The sequence below is a fragment of the Acanthopagrus latus genome, chromosome 9, assembly GCF_904848185.1.
Source record: "Acanthopagrus latus isolate v.2019 chromosome 9, fAcaLat1.1, whole genome shotgun sequence".
In the NCBI taxonomy this organism is placed as follows: domain Eukaryota; kingdom Metazoa; phylum Chordata; class Actinopteri; order Spariformes; family Sparidae; genus Acanthopagrus; species Acanthopagrus latus.
Window position 1 is genome coordinate 25,673,925 of NC_051047.1, and position 20,328 is coordinate 25,694,252.

Below are 20,328 nucleotides of genomic sequence, written 5' to 3' on the forward strand. Positions count from 1 at the left end.
TGGGCACTATTAATGTCAGCGAATGTATGGGGACACATCATGTCTCACTTTCTCAGGCTGCGCTGGAACAATCCTGCAAGTGATCTGCTGTTATCGCCCCCGAGACAGCCGAGCACATCGCCAACATGACTGATGGATGATATGGAATGTTTTCATCTGTAATCCATTGCAGCCTATGTAAGAAAAACACACAGTAAGTTGATTATCGAGCAGATGCAGCATCTTCGCAGAGTCGCGTGTTATATATTTCGATCCCTGACGCAATTACCGGAGCATTTGGAAACGCTCACACGTGACTGAGAACATCAGTTTCATAACCTGCTGGCAGGTCAACAGGTCCTCGCTCAGTTAAAGTGATGGTGACATTCTCATAAATCCCGCTGAGATTTTTAGAGTTGTGAATTAAAATGATTAACGAAACCTGCAGAGGGATTTTAACATGTGAATCGCTTCAAATGTGAGTTTGCTTGGATATTATTTTACAATGTATTTGTTCACCGTGCGTGTAAATCTCTAATAATATCCTAAACAGGCTCGAGCAGTGTACCAGGAGCAACACATGGAACAAACCTGCACATGGTCAAACTCTCAGACCAAACTCCAAGTACATCAGTCACATTTAATGCCATACGTAAAAACAGTTCTCCCTCCTCACTATACTGAAGGGAACCTCCTAGCAGGACTACACTGGTTGGTTTCTAGTGAAAAGTTACCAAAATCACGTGGACATTTTCCAGATTTAATGTCTTCATTGTGCCAGACTCTCTCCATGTTTCCACAGTTCGTATCCTCCTCGCTGTGCTGTGGCAGAGAAACACATCTGAGAGATCTTGCGTGGGTTCATAGAAAAGAGACAACACCAGCAATAAACCTGACAGACACACTGGCAGAGCAACCAACTCGATTTGGAGACCAAAATGTAGCTTAAAGTAGCTTCAGCTGAGATTCTTTTTTTTTTTTTTAAATGTCTGCACAGAACATGAGCTGTGGAGTGTGTCCAGCTTTGACAGCATCAGCTGGTGATGCTTTCATATTGGGAGTCTGTGTATTGTGGGTGTCATTATGACAGGTGTTTTATATACTTTTGGCAGTGTCTCACAACCATGTGAGAGGCAGTCACAGAACTTTCTAGATGTGTAGTACAGATCACAGTGGAGTAAGTTTGAAGATGGGTGACGGCTGAGCAAGGGTACCAGAGCTAGGGAGGCAGGAAGGAGGAAATGGGCCATTTTAGAGCTTCACTTTAACCTAGTTCTGATCATTTCTGTCCAATCTAATGCAGCTGGTACTATTTTCACCTCATCTGTCTGTATGTCTGTCTAACTGTGGAAAGACAACTGTGCAGGATAGAGCCATGAATCATTACAGGTGTGTAGTTAAGATCAGAATGAAAGCTCTGCTCGAAGATTTTGTCTTTGAGACACCGATTGTTGCAGGAACTTCCACAGAATCAGTTGAGTCTTTACGATTGAGATACAAATGAAGGCTGAGTAACATGGGTGTGTTCTCGTGTAATAATGCAGTAATGACTATTTAGTCGTCACGGGTCAGACGTGGTCACATTAAAGGTGGTGATGCAACAGGTGTGATCCCAACGCAACATGGTGTGTAGTTTATGGTATAGCTGCATTAGGACGAGATGACGCATGTAGAGGGGGAATGATTTCAACCCATACTCTTTAATTTAACACATGACATGTGAGTATTACAGTAAAAGAGACTGTTGCACATACTGACTGAGATATATCTGATTATAAAGGCAACAGTTTGAACATACGTTAAGTTTTACACCCAAGTTCAAATCATCTCTGGCTGATTTTTGCAAAAAAGGTTCCCAAACAAAAGTGGCCATTGATCCTCCATCAGAATGATTCAGGACCAGGGTGTAAAGAAAGACCTCTTTGAAGTTCTGGCCAAAAGTGTATCATATGAGAGCACTCCTGACCGGGTCTGGCCTTGTAACCTTATACATGTGCCAGTGTGCCAGTTAGCCGAGCACCAGGCCCAGAACCGCTCTTTCAGCTGCAGCTTTACAGCTTTGTTCAGTTTGTGTGACACGCTGTCCTCTTTTTTTTTTTTTTTTTCCCCCCTCTCTTCTAATTTCTTTTTATTTTGTCTTATTAATGCTGGGTTTTTTGGCAGGGAGCGCGCTGTTAAAAATTTGACAGCTTGGCTTGGTGTCACACATGGATTTCGGGGCGTCCTCGGGTCGTTCAGCACATTTAATGGTAGTTTGAAGCTGGCCTTTTCTGAAAACAAATCAAAACAAGTGTCTTTTGTTTTGCGTTTGATACATCGGGGCACAATAGGCCGAGGAGGGTAGTTTAGCAGTGGGAATAAGAGTGGGGGGGGTGTATGTGTGTGCTAGCGTGATTGTCTGCTGTGTGTGTGAGTGTGTGTATGTGCAAAAGCACATGTGCGTGTATTGGCCTAGAGAGGCGAAGATCTGCCCTACTTTCAGCCGACTATTTCTTTTGTTAGCATTCAACAACTTCCCTTGATATGTTGATGGTGGGTCTGTGTCTAAGACTCACGGAAGCTGTACTTGTTGAATGTTAACAAAATAATTGTTGTTTTATCTTCGTTAAAATGACAAGGTGCTCCAATGTAAGCAGGAAGTACAACAGTGGAGACATTTATCTTTGAACATGGACAAAGGAGACAAGTGTTATGCTTCAGGGAAAAAAAAGCCTTTTACAGAAATACAGAACATTGTGTAACTTACCCAAAGGAAGATTTCACTTCTCTATAATCAGAGCGAAACATTGCTGGGAATCTGCACAGATGTGGTTATGCACGTTCGTATTTGCACCGTGGCGAAAAGTGGGTGAGAACAAAAGAATATATTGAATGTGTTAATGTCTTAAAGCTGATAGGCGTTTCAAAGCCAGAACAAAATGTTGGCATTTTTACATTTCTGCAAACAACGGATACCTTCAAACTGTGTGATCCATGCATGTTATATTAATATTCACTCATGTCGTGTCACATTCAGATTGCATGTACGTGAGCTGGCGACATGGCTGCCAAGCTGACATGATGGTGTTTCAACATTTGTGAGCGTGAACCAACGGATGATTTTGATAGGACAACATTTTGTGATGAGGTTCTGGTGAAGGGAACCAGGTAAGAAACGGAAACTTGATTAGAAAATTAGAAAGTTGTGTCATGTCCATGTTTTGTCCATTGGAAGGACACTGATATTTTCTCCACCATAAGAGCATCCCAGGAGGTCACCAGTCCCAGTAAACCAGCACATGCTGACCTGAACGGAGTGTTTTTTGTGCCTGAACCCAACCAGACCATGAGCACAGTGTTGTCACAACACAACATGGAAAGAACAGAAATAAATGTAAAGTTCCAACATATTTGTGGTTTGTGGAAATGTACAACACCATGATTTGTTCTGGTGATTCTGTTGGTGTTTGTCTAGCCTACATCCACGGCACATAAAAAAAACCCTCAACTTCAAAGACAAACTTCTGTTTCAGGGCCTCAACTGCTAAAAATAATAACAAAGATCGCTCTATCCCTGGTGACCCTGATACCAGGGGAAACATCAGGAATGACTCTGATAAAGAAACCCTCTTCATCAAGTGAAGGTTGCTGCCTAAATCCTGGTGCTCCAGTAAACTTGCAACTATATTCTTTGCCTTTCTCTGAGAGCGCCAGACAACGACCCGTCTGACCTTCAGTGTTTCTACCTCAGTCAGACCCATTATAGTTATTAAGTTATTTTTTCTACCAGACCGTGGTGAAGTACAGGACTCCACGCTGCGTCCCTGCCTGAGAGACTGCAGCGTATCCCAGCCAGAACAGGAGCTTTATAACTGCCTTTTATGGTTTGTAGGATGTCAAATCTTAATCTCAAAGTTGGTTTACTTAACATGCAGTTGTGGTTCTCACAGTCACATCCGATCCTTGCATGAGGAACCCTCCATTTGGGATTCCGGGTCTAAGTCCATCTTTGATGAAAGGGCTTGGATGAGAACTAGCAGACACTTGTCTGCCGTCGTCTACCACCAGCATTGGAGGATTCCACCGCTAAGTCATGTGATTTACTCCCAACCGCTGTACATTCTTCCAAATCTCCTTTCATCTCCGTCCCGGTGATGAAAAGAACCACCATTACCTCTTTAAGAGATAGCATTAAAACAAGAGCACAAGCGGTGATTTTGCAAAGATCCCAATTATGCAGTGTAAACATCTGCATGCCATTTGTACGTTTATGTCTTTAAATGCCCCCATCATCGTTTTTCTAAAAGTCACATTTAATGATATGAGCCACGGGCAAATCGATGCACGGGGCAAGTGAAAGCGCCTCCAAAGCTATTATATGCGATTTCACAGCGCAGATCATTTGTGCAATGACATAAACGCTCGTGCAGGGGAGGAGGAGTGTGCAACCTTTGTGCAGAGCGTTGACGTCTGAGCGGCGCAGGAGTGTTGCCATGGCGGTCCGACTGGGGTTTGGGATGGAGCGAGGTGCGTGAGTTGATGTTAGACGCAGCCATCCGACGTTGTTGGCCTAATTATGTAATAAAAGGGGCATAAATGCTTTGAAGTCCTAAGTGCAGTTGTCAGTTTCTTTGAAGGCAAATAGTAATTGTCATGTTCACTGCCTCACAAATCAAATCTTCTACACATGTTTCCTCCTCCCCGAAGTCAAAGTCTATGCCCTCCCTGCTGCACACACACACACACACACACACACACACACACACACACACACACACACACACACGCCACAACAACCTTTACGGCTGCCTTGATCTACTCGCAATACAGGAACTGCTGGGCCCTCCACCCTTTCATGCCCCGCTTCAGTCACCCACATCTGGAGCTGGTCAAAGTCTTAAGGTCCCCAGGGAGAGATTTTTGGTGGCCCCCCAAAAAAAGAAACGTCCCAGTCTGTCACTTCCTGGAGTCCAGGAGGGGATCAAAAATGACCGCCTCCCCCTGCCGTGAGGAGATGCAAAGATCCTTAGATCTCTTCCTTATTGTCTCCTCGCGAGTGTCCATCACATTCATAGTACATATTTATTACTTGACTAAGTATTAAAGATGCAAAATGTGGGAATATTGGTTATAAAAATGGAAAAAAAAATGGCATCATCATATCGATGACATTAGGTATCATGTTGCAGAGATACCTACCAAAGTTAGCACGCTAACCAGCTAGCCCCTGCTTTGTAATATCAGCTCCTAGTCTGGGCTGTTAGCTGCATGGCTAACTGTGCTAACTGAGTTAACTAGCTAACGGCAGCTATAGTTTACAGCAGTTAGCGGTTGTTCTAGTGATATGATGCCCTCTCTTTGTATGTACCTTTGACAATCGTTACTTTTGTGTTGCAACCGCATCATTTCAACATTTGTAAGCGTGACACCATCTGATATTCTTAAAAGGAGACCTCGGGAAGATTTAAAGTTGCGTTTGTGGTGTCAAAAACTTCTATTTTTGACAGGAAGTCGGGACATCTACAACCATTTTTGTGGCATCAATAGACCCCAGGTCATCTCCAGCTGTGTTTGCTGTGACGGAAACAGCTAATTTAAGAACAAACAGAGTATAAGCACAGTGTTGTGATGTGAGAAAATTAAAAATGAACATTAAAAAACATTGCAATATAAAGAAATGTAATGTTTTAGCTTATGTGGGTTTGCAGAAACTTAGGAACACAAATATTTATTCCGATGCTAATTGAGAGCTAATGTCACTGTGACACATTTGACATGCGTATTAAATATTTATTCAACCAGGGTATCCCATAATACTGGTTAAACAAACATCATAAAAAATATAAAGATAACTTTCTGTATCTGTCTCTCACATTGAGTCCAAACCTTGTGTATCAATATTCAGATTTTAGCTGTGTGTGTGAGTCTTTGTGAATGGGTGAGTCTCAGGGGAGTCCGCTCAGCCTTCAAGTCCTAATAAAGAGGTTTTCCATAACATGATGAAGCCTGCTCCAGGCTACAAATCCCTTTTTCTTCCCAGTCATTTGAATAGTGAGCTGGTCCCACTAGATGTTATCCCCCCCCCCACCCCCCACCCGGCCTTGAAGTTCAAACTCACGTTAAATAACTTCCTTGTTCCTGTGCAATCTTTTTCGACTACGGTGTTGAAAACCAGGTGACTTACCCTCGGGCACGGCTTTATAAAGTCACATCCTGCTACATGCTGCATGAGATCCTTGTGGGCTCGCCTGGGTGTCTCAGACTTATGTCTAAGAGGTTTATCAGCTCGTGCCTCAGAGATTAGTCAGCGCTTACTATCAGGATGATTGCACTTCTAACTCTACTTATCAAGCCAATTCGGTGGCTGTACTTACTCCTCTGTAACGGCGCAACGCTAGAAATGAAATCCTCACCAGAGAGTGCTTAAATGAATACATAACTTTATTTAAATAAATGCTTTGTCATAACAAAAAAAAGACAAAGGTTAAAAGAGTACATAAATTACAAGTTGAATAAATATTACACAGTGATATTCACTTTAATAATTTGAGATTTTTTGTCTTTTTCTTTTCTTATTTGTCTTATGTAGATCCAAATACTGACCTTTTTTTTTTGTTTGTTTGTTTGTTTTATTTCCCACTTATCCTCCTGCCACCGATGGGTCTAATTCACAAGCCAGTGAACACCAAATTATGTAAAAAAAAAAACAAAAAAAAAAACAAAAACCAATTGTGTTGTCTCATTACATCCAGAAAGTGTTATGTACTCGGAAAAAAAAAGCTGAACTGTCGTTACTGTACTACTGAAGTATGAAATGTGAAGATGATTTTAAAAACCAAGTAGGAGATGTGAAACCTGAGGAAGCAGGAAGTCACTGATTAACACTGAATCTCGCACATGATTTGATCCCAGCTTTCAGATAATTCACTGTTTGTTTTAAATCTTCCTGGTTCAAGTGTTGCATTCCCCAGATCTCCATGACTCCTGGTAACTGTCCTGCTAACTGTAACTAATGTCATGCAATTGGTGACCCCGTATCGGGGAAGTGGCTAGGCCCTGATTATGACCAGCGCCCATGGCGTTCGCTCTTCCTCTTTATTCCTTCCTCTCTCTCTCTCTCTCTCTTTTTTTTTTTTTTTTAACCTCCCTCCCTCTATCTCATCTCTCTGTGCAATTGGCCATGAGAACATCTCTAGCTCTGTGTTACTTTTTGATCTATTTTTAAATTTTTTTTTTTGTTTTCCCTAAAAGATGTTGCTGTATTGGAGGTCCCAGGCGTGGGCTGCACAGCCCCTGTCGACATATATTACCTCAAAGCATCACCTTTAAAACAAAAGGTAAGCACAAGATAACACAACATTTAGCTTTTTGTGGCTGCTTTTTTTTTTTTTTTTTTTTTTTTGAATTTCTTCTTTTTTTTTTTTAAGTTCCACTAACTTCATGATACCACATCTTAGGACGTCGTTGTGTGTCAATATCAAATAGTGAGTAACTGAAATAAGTGCAAGCTGCTTTTTATTTATTTATTCATTTTTTTTTCGAAAGTGGTGGTGGGGATTTGGTGTCGGAAGTGAAAAAGGAGGGGCGAGGAGCCTTGATAATATATATTCACAACTGGAAGCCATTTTTCAAAAAGGATGCACATGTTGATTTTAACCTCCAAGCATCCTTCTTTTTTTTTTCTTTCTTTCTTTTGTTTGTTTTGGGCTTCCCCTCTCTGGCAATCATATACATTGGCATTCACATGAAAAAAAGAAAAAAAAAAAAAAAAGCATGAATCTTAGCTTATTGGTTGTCAAAGAAAAGAGAAGAGGGAGGCGTAGCAGGCTGCACTTTCTGCACAGCCAGCAGCCGGTCCTCACACGTCAGTCTCATCCAGAATCGCCCCGAGGTTCAGATTACAAACGGACCTTTTCTGACACCGTTCACAGGAGTTACCATTCACCTTGTCTTCTCTTGATAAGAACTAAACCTCTTGATGTTTTTTTTTTTTTTTTTTTTAATCAAGTATTGGCTCCAGCTTTGCGGGGGCCACCTGACGAAAAAAAAAAAAAAAAAAAAAAAGAAAAGAAAAGAAAAAGGAAACCGGCCCCTGTGTGATATCCATGTCACTTTCACGTCACTATTTTAAATGTATCTGCATGTAGGAAGGCACTGTGACTTGCACACCGAGAGAGAGAAAAAAAATGACCCTGTTATAACCTGTAACCTCTTTTTTAGTGTGTTTTTGTTTTGATCATGCTCCTCTTAAAAATGTAGGTGTTGAACCTATGTCTCGAAGGCATGTGAGCAGAAGGGCTCCAGAGGGTTAGCTTCTTTGACTGCCCTGTCGTCATCGTGACTCTGGGTCATCTTATGTTTTTCTTTTTTTTGTTTGTTTTTCCTGACAGGCTAACAAGGACCTATTCAAATTCTTTTACAGGCTAGAAATCTTTTTTTTTTTTCTTTTCTTTTCTTTTTTTTTCCCAAAAGCACAATAACATTGTTGTCATACTAATGTTTCTACAGGAAAAAAAAAAAAAAAACAACATTCAATAACTATATTTAAAAAGTAACGTAATACACCATGGTTACACTGTAGTAGCAGTACTGAGGGGGAAAACCACTTGATAAAAAGGAACATGGCTCAAAAAAGTGGGCGGTCTTTACTTCACTGAAGGCAAAGAAAACAGCACAAACAAAACCATACAAAACTACACTTCACACAACTGAATCAGAGAAGCAACTGGCCTGACTGGCAAGTTTTTTTTTTTTGTTTTTTTTTGATTATGCACTCAGCTCCAAAAAGATCGAAGTCAAAACTCGAGTCCCATCGCTTAAGCTGGAAACACTCGTCTTTTTTATTTCGCTGGTAGAGCCAGCGCTCTCTCTTAGCTCTGTGTCGCCCTGCATGGCAGTGTCTGTTTTTTTTTTTGTTGTTTTTTTTATTAATAGGCACAGTTGGCATATCAGGCTAGCTTCATTGTCAAAGAGCCACTACACGTAGGTTCATCTGTGACGATCTGCTTACTCTTGTTTCCAAAACGCGTCCCGAGATCGGTTATATAGAGAGGAAAAAAGAAGGCCAGCCCCAAGACCACTTCAAGCGCTAGCAAATACTTTGTTGTGACAAAAAAAAAAAAAAAAAAAATCAAAAGAGAAAGAGAAAATAAAAAGGACATTCTTTTTTTTTTTTTGTAATAGGCTCACTCTGTCATATACCAACACAGGCTGACACACACCACACACTCGCACTGTACACACACACACACACACACACACACACACACATTCACGCATCATTTTGTGAAGTTACACGTATCTAAGCAGGTTCCCCTATTCATAAGTGCTCTGACAGAACCACATACCCAGATAGAGTCAACTGTTACAGCATATCCCCATCTTTTGTTTCTTTTTTTTTTTTTTTCTTTTGGAAAACAGACAAGAAAAAAACCAAATTAACTCGTCAGCCAATCGTCAGCTCACCACGGCGGCTTTGTGTTTCCACGGCCTAAAAGAACTCGTCTGTTGCGCCTGATACATTTCTTTTTTTTTTCTTCTTCTTCTTCACAATGATTTTGTGTTTTTTTTTTTTTTTTTTTTTTTTTTTTTTACATCATACATCAAGTGTTTTGTATTGAAACCCTCAGCTTCTATAAAAATATATCCATTGGGTGCATATATTTTCATGGACCTGCAGCCAGCGGACCTGCCTCGTACAGGGAGGGGGAGGTCCCCGAGAGCGACAGTCACGGGACCGATGGTGAAATCTTCTGGGACTTTTTTTTCCCCTCACGCGGAGATGAGTGCTTGGTCGACGACAGAAAAAGAAAAGAAAAAAAATAAAAAATAAAATAAAATACAATACAGGTGTCTTTTGTTCAGCCTGTTCTTTCGTTTTGGATTTTTTTTTCTTCCTCTTTTTTTTTTCGATTTGAGAAAAAAAACAAAACAAAACTTCTTGAAGTGAACGGAGGGCGGAGCATACAGGTGTGATTCAGAGAGGAGCCGCGGGCCCTGGGTCACGTGGTGGTTAGGGGCGAGGGGGGGCGGGGACGGGGCGTCGAGGGTGGTCCGCCCACTTTTTCACTCGTTGTTGTTGCTGCTCTCCAGGTCTTTACATTGAATGTCCCCTCCGCTGTAGTCTGTGCCGGGGAGCTGAACGCCGTACTTGTCCACGCACCAGCAGATGCCTCGTTTGCGTCCGCGAGATGGCTTGCACTGCGGGACGAGAAATAAGATGAGTAAAAACTGGACCACAACAGAAAGCTTTTAAAAATGTTCCTATGTTGCCATTTCCACTTCTTGAACAGGTTGTGAACTAACCAGCCAGGAACATGCTAATGCCAGTCAGTAAACTGTATGACCCCCAAAAGCTCTTCAAACTACTTCTGCCTCATGAATCTCTTCTAACTACAAGATATTGATGCAAAGTCAGAGGGCGTCTCACCTGCTTGCGCTTGAAGAACCCTTTCCTGTCACAGTTGGGAAGGTACAAAGACAGAGCCATTACACGAGAAGTGTCCTTCATTCCCTGAATGATCCCATCCAGTTTTCTCCGGCATGGACCCTGTTGGGGAACGACAGCACGGGGTTATGATGACGCCACACAGTCATTACAGCTCATTCTGCAGCTTCCATTGTTGTCTTTTAGATGCCGCCACTCGGGGTCGTCGCCGTCAGAGATGTTCAAACTTACAAATTCAGGCTCACGCTTGTCGATGGGCAGAGGGGAGTAATCCATGGAGGTGCCCATGTTGCGCTGCTTGCCGAGAATCCTCTTCTTCTCTTTGCGTACCGCGTGGACCTTTTTACTGTTCACAATGTCTTTGGGAAGCAGTGGCACTTTGGCTGGCTGCAGCTCCTCTGTAATCTCTGTGGTTATGGCGTCCTCATGAGACTCGCGATCTGCACCGGAGACAATAACACACGGTCGATTAATATCACTCTGCTTTTGAACACAACCAACAGACATTAGCCTTCATTTAAAGTCACGTTTGATATAAGTCAGTGATTCGCTCTCGTTTTTTTTTTCGCTCTGTTTTGGTCTCCACCAAGTGCTGAGGCAAATATCTGACTCTTCAGCTGCTGAACGCTCCGTTATGTTCGCCAGCTAGTTGCTAACATTGTTTGACTGCTGTTTCTTGCGGATCAAGGAAGGGTACTAAGGGTTTATCCAAGCATGTTAACCCACATGTAGAGACTGAAAACCAAAACAATGAGCTAAAAATAAGTAAAATGCTTCATAGAGTTGAGGGGAAGCGCAGGGTTGGGAAATTGTTTGACCTTTTTTTATTCACAACGTACATAAAAATACTTATTTGTGCAGCTTTAAGAAAAATATTGCGGATTGAGTTCATAAAGTATGTTGAATAAATGACAATCAGAACGGGACGAATACTGAAAAAAACTCATGTCACCAATCGTTGTTTTGTCTTTGGAACATCTGTTTATTTGATCTCCAGACTTTTGTTTTTCTTTTCACGATGAAACTGAATTCATTTTTCCATGAACCAGAATGTAAAATTCAGGAATGTTAAGTGTCTCACGTCTGAACTAATAACAGTCATCTCGGACCTGCAATCTAGTGTTACGACCTGAAAAAAGCTTTTTTTCTTTTTATCGTAACGCTGCTTGTTAATTCATTTGCTCTCTGCATAAATCATAAACGCTCTGCGGCTTGTCGGTTCTTCTCATGTGAGCACAGTACCAGGTGCTTCTCCCGGGGTTTACGCCACCAACTGCTGCTTCCCATTTGTTTGTAGAGGAGGGGAGAGGCTGGAGCTGATCGACAGCTGATGAACTCTCACAAGCCAACACACGAGTTTAAACTCAGCTTTTCTCACCCAACACCAGCCTCCAACACTCTTCTCCTCCACTCAGTTTAACAGTTAAAGGATAAATGTTGGAGCTGATAAATACTGCCGCCATAAAAGCAAAGCAAATCCTGTCTTTTAATGTCCGACCCTGGAGACACGTCGGTCTTAAAGTCAGTTGAAGTCACACATAAATACAGATACGCAGACACCAGGCAGCAACGTGTTTTGCCAGCAAGCAGACCCGTCGACACGTCGGGAGAACTGCATCACATGTTGCACGGCTGCCTGCTCTGGTGCCTGGAAAATTTGCTAACACGTTATCTGGACCGCTCGGCCTCAGCAGCGACCGAGGCCTCTGAGAGTCGTAACGTTACGGCGACGTGTCCCACATTAAAACTGATTCATATGTCAGGCTCAGGAAAATCCAGTTGCTCTGCGGACTCGTATAAATGCTTGTACATTTCTGTCACATTTTTTATGGACTTCTTTCGACTCGTTTCAGCTCCCCCAGGGGGCACTGCAGTCTCAGGCATCCGAAAGTCCTCTCCAGATAGGATGTTCACAGGTTGGAGTCCTTTATCCTTAACCTATCCTCCCTCCTCCCCACCCCCCACAACCTCCTATCTTTGGGGCTCAGCCTCTTAAGCCTGGACCCCTAGCCAGAGGTTCTTTGAGGCCACAGAGAGAAGCTCTCAGCTCCCCCCACCCTTGGCTTAGCAGTACCATAAGTACAGAGTTATTGTGGGGACTTTGCCAGGCCCCAACTGGCCGAGGCGCTGGTGCCAGTGGATGACCCTGGTTATATTTATCTGACAAGGAAACCCGCCGTGGTGCACAGGGCCAGACGCACTGAACCAGAGAGGAATGTTGGCTCACTGACGGCCGGGCCAACTGCTGCTGGAAGTCAAACCCTACTTCCATACTTGTAGAGAAATAAGTTGGGGGAAAAAAAAAAAAAAATATGATTTAGCAACGTTGCCACAACTTCGCTGAGCGGCCTGTTAGTACACGGCCACTGTAGCGAAAGGCACCGAGACGTAACAAGGACACGAGCTCCGAGAAACTGATGTTCAAAGAGCCTGACACAGCATGAGCGTCTGGAGTCTCTGGGAGGGGAGGGAGGGGGCAGGGTGATTACTAGAATTGGGTCTCTGGCTTCTGCGCTGCACTGCCGTCTCTTTGAAATTAATCTCACAACTCATGACTTGGCAGGCCTTGGTTTGTGTTTAGATATGTCCTTGTGTCTCCCCGCTCAGACTACGAGGCTATTACTCGCTATAAATAAATACGTCAAACAAGCATTCCTGTGTACACCATGCATGTGACCGCTGTGGAAAAACTCTTCGTTTCTGCCGCACAGTCCAATAATTTCTCAGGGCGTTTGATTAAAATGCCACATATTTGGCGATGGAATGAGCTGTTGAAAATACGGGCTGCTGGTTTTTTTTCTTCTTCTTCTTCTTCTTCTTCTTCTCCTCAACGTGCATTCTTGTTTCATGTGTAATCTCGTTCGAGCATATAAATGGCCAGACTGAGAGAGGTCTGAGCCATGGCACATCAATTATATTCACCTTACGAGTCAGTCGCTTTGAGAAAAATGCCCCTTTAGAGAGTGACACAGGATAGAAAGGTAAAAAAAAAAAAAAAGAAGAAGAAGAAAAGAAAAGAGTTTTCATCATGCTTTTCTGAAGACAAAAAGGTGTCTGGCTCATTTTCTCCTCCGGCTCACAAAAAAAAAAAAAAAAAATCACCAAATTCATCTTTTCTGAAGTGGGCTCTTCATCGCAGCCGCAAAACTCAGTTTTTCCATGCTCAGGGTACCCAGCTTGTAAAGGAGGCTTAGAGGGTCTGTGTTTAACTCCTGAAACTCAGCCAAGAAGCTGGACGGGCGCCAAGTGAGCCAAGTCATGTGCAGCTCTTCCATTCAGCCGAGCCCAAAGCTGTGCTGCTATCTCTCTCTCTCTCTCTCTCTCTCTCTCTGTCTCTGTCTCTCTCTCTCTCTCTCTCTCTCTCTCTCTCTCTCTCTCTCTCTCTCTCTCTCTCTCTCTCTCTCTCTCTCTGTGCTCGAGCTAAAGATTTCATTAGGACGAGAGGCCAAAGGAGGAGCACCTGATACTTCTCTGTTTAAAAATTAACATCTGCACACAATTATGCTTCATGAATATCCCAAGTTTCTTACGGGCGACAATCCAAGCGTGAAAGGTAAGCTACCCCGTCTTTGGATTTCTCTCTCCACCGGATCTTTAAGACTATAATAATACCATTTGGATGACAAAAATAAGAGAGAGAGAGAGAGAGAGGCAGGACAATGGATTCTCTCACCTTTCATTGGATTTCCCGGCATTACACCACATTTATTATGTCCTGCCTTTGATTAAGTCAGTCTCTGCACTGCGTCTGAAATTACATCTTTACAAGATGTAAGAGAGTTGGGAATAAAAGGTGCTGTTTAATCTCAACAGGGGGTAGGACAAGATAATGTGGGGATAAATGAGCCCGAGGGCCCGTGTCATATAAAGCACCAGGCCAGTAAACCATCCTCCAGCCTCAGACCGCCTCCGCTGCTTAATATTTGAAAAGCGAGGCCACGGCCTGATAACCCTGCAGTTTTCTAGAGCAGAAAGAGAGGTGTGAACCGGCCTCTCGCTGAGGGATGACGTCAAGGAAGGAACACTGGTCACAGAGGGTTTTCAAACTTGTGTTTGTGCAGGTAGAGTTAAAAAAAGGTAAGTATTACTGGAGTAAAACATGTAAAGGATGATCCATCAAACCCAGCAAGAAAATAAAAGCCTTCACACAGGACTTGACAGCGGCACACAAAGCCCAGTTACATCAGAAGATTAAGAGATTGGTGACCGGAAAAGGTTCCATTCCAAACATGTCGGTCAGGAAAGAAAACGTGGACTTTCTCTCAGTGATTTTCTCTGTGAAGGAATCCTTTTTTTCTGACCCTTGCGTCCTGTTGCTTCCATGGAATTTTCTTTCTCGCGGCCTCACATCAGCTTTCTGAAAGATGCAGGAAATAACTCTTCCCCGTGGTATTGTGCGCGCAGAATATGTTCATTGCAATCAAAAAGTTTCCTGCTTTTCTGAATGCACGGTATAAATAGCAACACGAACAATTCAAGGATTGCAAAAATCGCATAACAGGACTTACGAGAGGATGCACAAACCTTCCAAGAGGGAAACACTGCTGACGGTAAGCAAACTCTCCGGCCTGTTTACAGCTTCCGCAGTGCAAATAAAACGCTCAAGCCCCTTTTTGCAACCAGCTCCCCTTTGAAAAGTGCATTATCAGAGCGAGGCACATGGCTCCTCTACTGTACATTCCTAATTTTGGTCTGAGGTCTCATCCTACATCTGGGTTTGGGTTTGCTACAAGCCGCACGGACGGACGCAACCTCTTTTTGGGTCACCATCACCACAGCACAATTGCTGGGTGTGACGATGTTCTAACTCCCCAGAGGCAGAAGCAGCTATTTTGGCGAGCGCTCCGTGGATGTTACTGTACAATGCTGATCCCCGAGCAGCACAAAAAGAAACATCACAGTGGGCGAAAAAGAGTCAACTTCAACGTTAATTTGGGGTCGACACTTTTCTTTGCAGGGTTCGGTGTGAATCATGGCGTGACCGAGGACGAGCGACCCGTCTGGCGAACACCGTCTGAAGGCGTCGTTTTGATCTAAATCTAAGAATCAGCAGTGACACAGTTTCCATGATTATGTAACTTTTCAGTGCCAAAGATTAGCTCAACAATGAAAAGGTAGATTTCTCCTGAGCAGCTCCAGGATTTCGAAGAACTCCGCGGAGCCTCTATTGTTTTCCAGGAAAAGACCTATTTTTTTTCCCTGCTTGTGACTGTGAAGTAGGACAGAAAGCTCCTCTGTAGACACAGTGAGATGATTCTGATCCTTTTCTCACACCGTGCTACATGTAACCAGGTGTTGCAGGTGAGATGACAGTACGCAGGTCGGGTGTAAACACATGTGACATCATTTGAAAGCCCAGCATGCGTCCATCACTGCCTTTTTCTGAATCACGTGCTGCTGGTGCAGACGGCGAGCGCTGATTTGTTTCACAGCTGTTGCCACCAGCAGGCTAGGTGTCAGTGACCAATAAGCTGTACAAATACCACTGTAAAGTTTTATAGGGAGAAATCAGGCAAGCATGCCAATGAGGTTATGTGCTTGCCAGCGACAGCTCCACTGCTGCAGACTGATCACACTGTACCTCAAAAATCTCTGAGCGCAGACAAACGCGGCTCCACATCAGCGGTGTCGATGTCACATCTGAGACGGCGTCAACGTTTTCTATGAATTGCACGCTTTTTCTTCAAGTCCTCATGTGATATCTTGACAAAATGACCTTTGGAATAATTCGCCCGAGCACCTGCAACAGATCAGTTGCAGCATGCTAAGCTTTCACTGCACTGTCTCAGATGTTCAAGGTGAGACGGATGGAAAGCCAAATACAGTCTTTCCTTTCGCATGAGCCCATCATGAAGCCGTGAGGCAGCTGGGACCACACGTGGCCCGAGCTATATCTAACGTGGCATGTCTGTACGGGGCACGCAACGTTCGAGGTACGGTGGCTGGTTGCCATTAGCCCAAGTGTACGTTTGCTTTAGTTTCTCCGCTGCGACCCGAGAACCAGCTGTGCAAAAGCAGATGGCGGCTCTTTAAGTTGTATGGCTTTTTAAAAAGTGTGCGATGACAAGCGATTTTGCACGCCGCTTAGAGAAGAGACGGCAGCAGCACTGTGACTGTACATATGCGAGGCTCTCTGGCAAGCATCAGAAGTCTGCAGCCGCTCGACTCACTCATGACTGTAAATACCAATGACAAGGACATGTGACAAGGGAAAAACCACTAACTATTCAAACTGTCTCTGTGGCTGAAATAAATCTACATCTACACACATGCAAAGTGCCAAGACAAATGTAAAGTATTAAAGTTGTCAGTAAAGGCACCAGGTTTCCTGTTGCTATGCTAATAAGGGGCGTAGTATTTCTGTCCGTGTGTGTGTGTGTGTGTGCGTGTGTGTGTGTGTGTGTCTGGAGTATTCTGGATTTGGAACCACTCCCTAATCATCTTTTGTTTCTTGGCAAAGAGCAATCTGTTAAAACATAAGGCCCTTTCAGAAGCCTGAAGGACGAGGGGCCTGCTGCTATGAAGTCATATCTGTTGGCAAGCGTTCCGGGCTCTGATTCACTCGTAGGGGGGCTAACAAAGTCTGAGTGCCCCCCAAAGCACATGCCACCTCCTGCGCCTTACAATCCAAACAACTCCTGGGATCGCAGCGCAGGAGCAAAATGTGAATTAATGCACCGCTGGGACGTAAACCCAGACGAGGAGTGATGGCCAGGATTCTTTTTCCTACATGAGCAGCAGAGGGAGGGGGCAGTGTCGAGATTCCTCCTCCTCCTCCTCCTCCTCCACCCCCTCCACCCCCCCCATTGTTTGGCCGCCCCAGTCAATATTTAGTAGGCTGCGGCTCTCATGGCCTCCCGAGTGTCGCGGACACTTGAGCTCCTCCTCCCTGTGTTTGCCTTGCTCAGCTGGTGCAGGCAGCACACAAGACAGCTGCAACCCCACACCGCAGGAAACCAGAAGCTCACCTCACCAGCGCCCATCAAGAGCAGCGGAGCCGTTTGACAGAAGGCCCTTCAGAGGAAAGAGGGAGCCAGAGGCATTCTGCTGAATCACTGCCTTGTGACTGAGCGCTCATGCAATGAATGCACCGCCAGAGGCAGGAAAAGATGCTCTGATTACCTCTGTGGGCCAACAAAGAAGTCAGGTTCTATGTGTGTGTGTGTGTGTGTGTGTGTGTGTGTGTGTGTGTGTGTGTTCACAGCCAGAGTGAGACAAAAACTGCCTGAGGTGCCATCACTCACAACAATCACACACAATGCACACCCAGACACCCACACAGCCCCGCCCAAGTGTACATGTGAGCAAACGCGCTCACACAGTTGAAACACACACACACACACACACACACACACTTCCTTTCCTTAACTTTCTGTCTGTGTCAACACTTTTTGGACCCTGTGGACGAACCGCACCGCGCTGTAATGTCATGAGGAGCAGAGGTGAGGGTGCAAACAGCTCCGGGACTCTGTCAGAGCCCGAACGAGCCCAGTGGTGGAGCCCATTTTATAGAATGAGGCGTGCGGCCAAAACCTTTGTGGTTCCCACCTACTTATCTAGTTGTTGACAAGCTGCTAAAGCTCCTGAGTGACAGCCGAACCTCTCTGCTACACCTCGAAATGTCTTAAATCATTCAGGGCTGAGGACTCTGCCTCTCTCTCTGTCTCTCTCTCACGCACACTGCAGCTTTTAGAGGTAATCCGACTCCTGAGGGGCAGCCTGGAGACCTCCATCCATCTGAAATCTGCGCTTTAAGAGGACCAGAAGTTTGTGGAGTGGCACCTCGCTCCTCTTCCATATAAGATGATATATAAGCTGTGTGTTCCCCCCTCCCTCATGCCTAGATTTCACCTCTCTAACAGTTCTGATATTGGAAAGGCGTGTGAAAAAAAGGATGGAAACACAGGCATCTGACAGACACTTGTTACAGCAGGAGGATATTAAAGGCGGCAATCTGCAGAATAAGCTCCACTTAGAGGGTTCCCACATTTCCCTTCTCAGTATCCCTGACCGTGGAGCGCACAGAGCGCTTTTCAGGAAGTTTGACACCGTGAAATATCTGAAAACAAGTGCGTTTTATAGCCAGCACCGCTTAGTAAAAGGGGAAATGTGTTAGATTAAGAGTTGTCTGGATGCTTGTCAGCGTCTCTGCGAGTCGCGTTGGAGCCGCAGTTTGACAGCCCCGCTGTCCCGCACCGGAGGAGATCAGCCGGGACGCAGCATGTGCGTAACGGAGCGTCGAGCAACAGATGAGCCAGACACCCGGCAAACACACAACCACAATGTAACGATGTAAAAAAACAACAACAACAACAACAACAACAACAACAACAACACCACAACGAACTGCACCATCAGCGTCAGCAGATACAAACCCGGAGGCGCATTTCTCGCACACAGACCCGAGAGAGCGAAGCGGAGGAATAAGCTCCTGCAGCCAGTTTAATCAAGGCGGGTGGATAGAAGTTAATCAGATGGCTCCTCAAACCATCTGTCAAACACACGGCCTGTCAGAGAGCACCGGGGCTCTGCAGGAGCGCGTCTACAGCCCAGGTGAGGAGGGAACCACCCGGGGTCCCTGCAGGAGGAGGCGCGCTGATCACAGGACTGATTCTGTCTGCAGAACATGATCGTGAAGGACCCAGTGGATCCCCACACGGGACAAGAACCTCACGAAGAGAGGAGACCCTGCTGTCATTTTTATTTCCTGCATGAAACCCTGCAGCCACATTATGAAGTTTGCTCCATGAAGCATGCATTCAGCCGGCCGGTGCGCGTCTTACCTATGGGCGGGTGAGCAGGTTTGTATCCTTTCTCGTTGGTGCACACTCCCCTGCCGTGCAGAAGGGCGTGCAGGGGTTTCTCCTCCCCGCTCCTCGGCAGGCAGCGGAGGCCCTGGGTGCACGTCCCGGTGTAAACGCCGCACGCCTGCCCCTCGGACAGGGCGCATGTGAGGCAGCAGCCGCAGCCCGGCTCCTTGACCAGCTGGCAGCCGACCGGGATCGGAGGGCACATGGACAGCGCCTTCTGGTCACAAGGCTCGCACGGCACGTAAGAGCCCAAGCACCCGGACAGCCCCAAGATAAATGTCACCAAGAGGCAAAAACTCAGAAACATCGTTGGTGCTCTCTTCAGTTACAGCATTAAAAAAAAAAAAAAAAAAAAAAAAATGCAAAGAGGAGGGGAAACAAGGAGCCTGGTCTAATGAGCACAATGCCTCAGTCAGATAATCCGATTTTTTTTTTTTTTTTTTTTTTTTAAGCTAAAGCCAAGAGTCTTTATCCAGGAGTGGTGCTATCTATTTTTAAAAAAAAAGAAAAGAAAAGAAAAGAAAAACACGCGCGCACACACTCACACATTCATCACACCGCGCAAAAATACCAACAAAATATATAATTAGTTAAAAAAAAAAAAACAGTTTCAAATGGAAACAGATATTTGTTTCTGTGATTCTCTCCCGAGATATTATTGTCCTCCTTCTTCTCCCGCTGCAGTTTCTTCTTCCTGCTGCTGCTGCTGCTGCTGCTGCTGCTGCACACAATCTCCAAACTTCTCTTCTCCTCCTGCAGTTTTGGACTCCCGGTACTTTCTCCGCCACAAAGTTTTCAGAGCAGACTGATCAACTTGAGAGCTGCCTTGCCTTTTTAAAAACAGCCGAGCCCAAACCCCTAACTATGAATACGCTAAACAGCAGGGAAGGGAGGCGCACTTGTTCCACGGCTTGGCAGGCGGCCAAACATTTTTTTTTTCCTCCTCCTCCTCCTCCTCCTCCTCTCCAGCAGCAGGAGGATCGCTCTTTCACCCTGAAGGCTGAACTGATGCCGAGGTGCAAGAGGCAAAGAGAGACACACACACACACACACACACACACACACACACACACACAGAGAGAGAGAGAGAGAGAGAGAGAGAGAGAGAGAGAG

The 20,328-nt window shown here is 44.8% G+C and overlaps 1 protein-coding gene across 1 annotated transcript; it reads right to left on the reverse strand.

Annotated features, from left to right (window-relative positions):
• Positions 1 to 7,136: 7,136 nt before the first annotated feature.
• Positions 7,137 to 19,522, reverse strand: igfbp5b (insulin-like growth factor binding protein 5b). Its single transcript, XM_037110587.1, has 4 exons — positions 19,189 to 19,522; positions 10,637 to 10,845; positions 10,388 to 10,507; positions 7,137 to 10,158 (listed from the first exon to the last, which is right to left on the reverse strand). The coding sequence occupies exons 1-4, from the start codon at positions 19,520 to 19,522 to the stop codon at positions 10,024 to 10,026; spliced, it is 798 nt and encodes a 265-aa protein (XP_036966482.1). The 3' UTR covers positions 7,137 to 10,023.
• Between the last annotated feature and the right edge of the window lie 806 nt (positions 19,523 to 20,328).

Bases quoted from the DNA above. Each gene is read 5' to 3' on its own strand.
- igfbp5b (XM_037110587.1), bottom strand. From the start codon at position 19,522: ATGTTTCTGAGTTTTTGCCTCTTGGTGACATTTATCTTGGGGCTGTCC. The intron at 10,846-19,188 runs GTAAGACGCGCA...TCTCCGGTGCAG, and splicing joins ACCTGCTCACCCGCCCATAG to ATCGCGAGTCTCATGAGGAC. The intron at 10,508-10,636 runs GTAAGTTTGAAC...GTTCCCCAACAG, and splicing joins ACAAGCGTGAGCCTGAATTT to GGTCCATGCCGGAGAAAACT.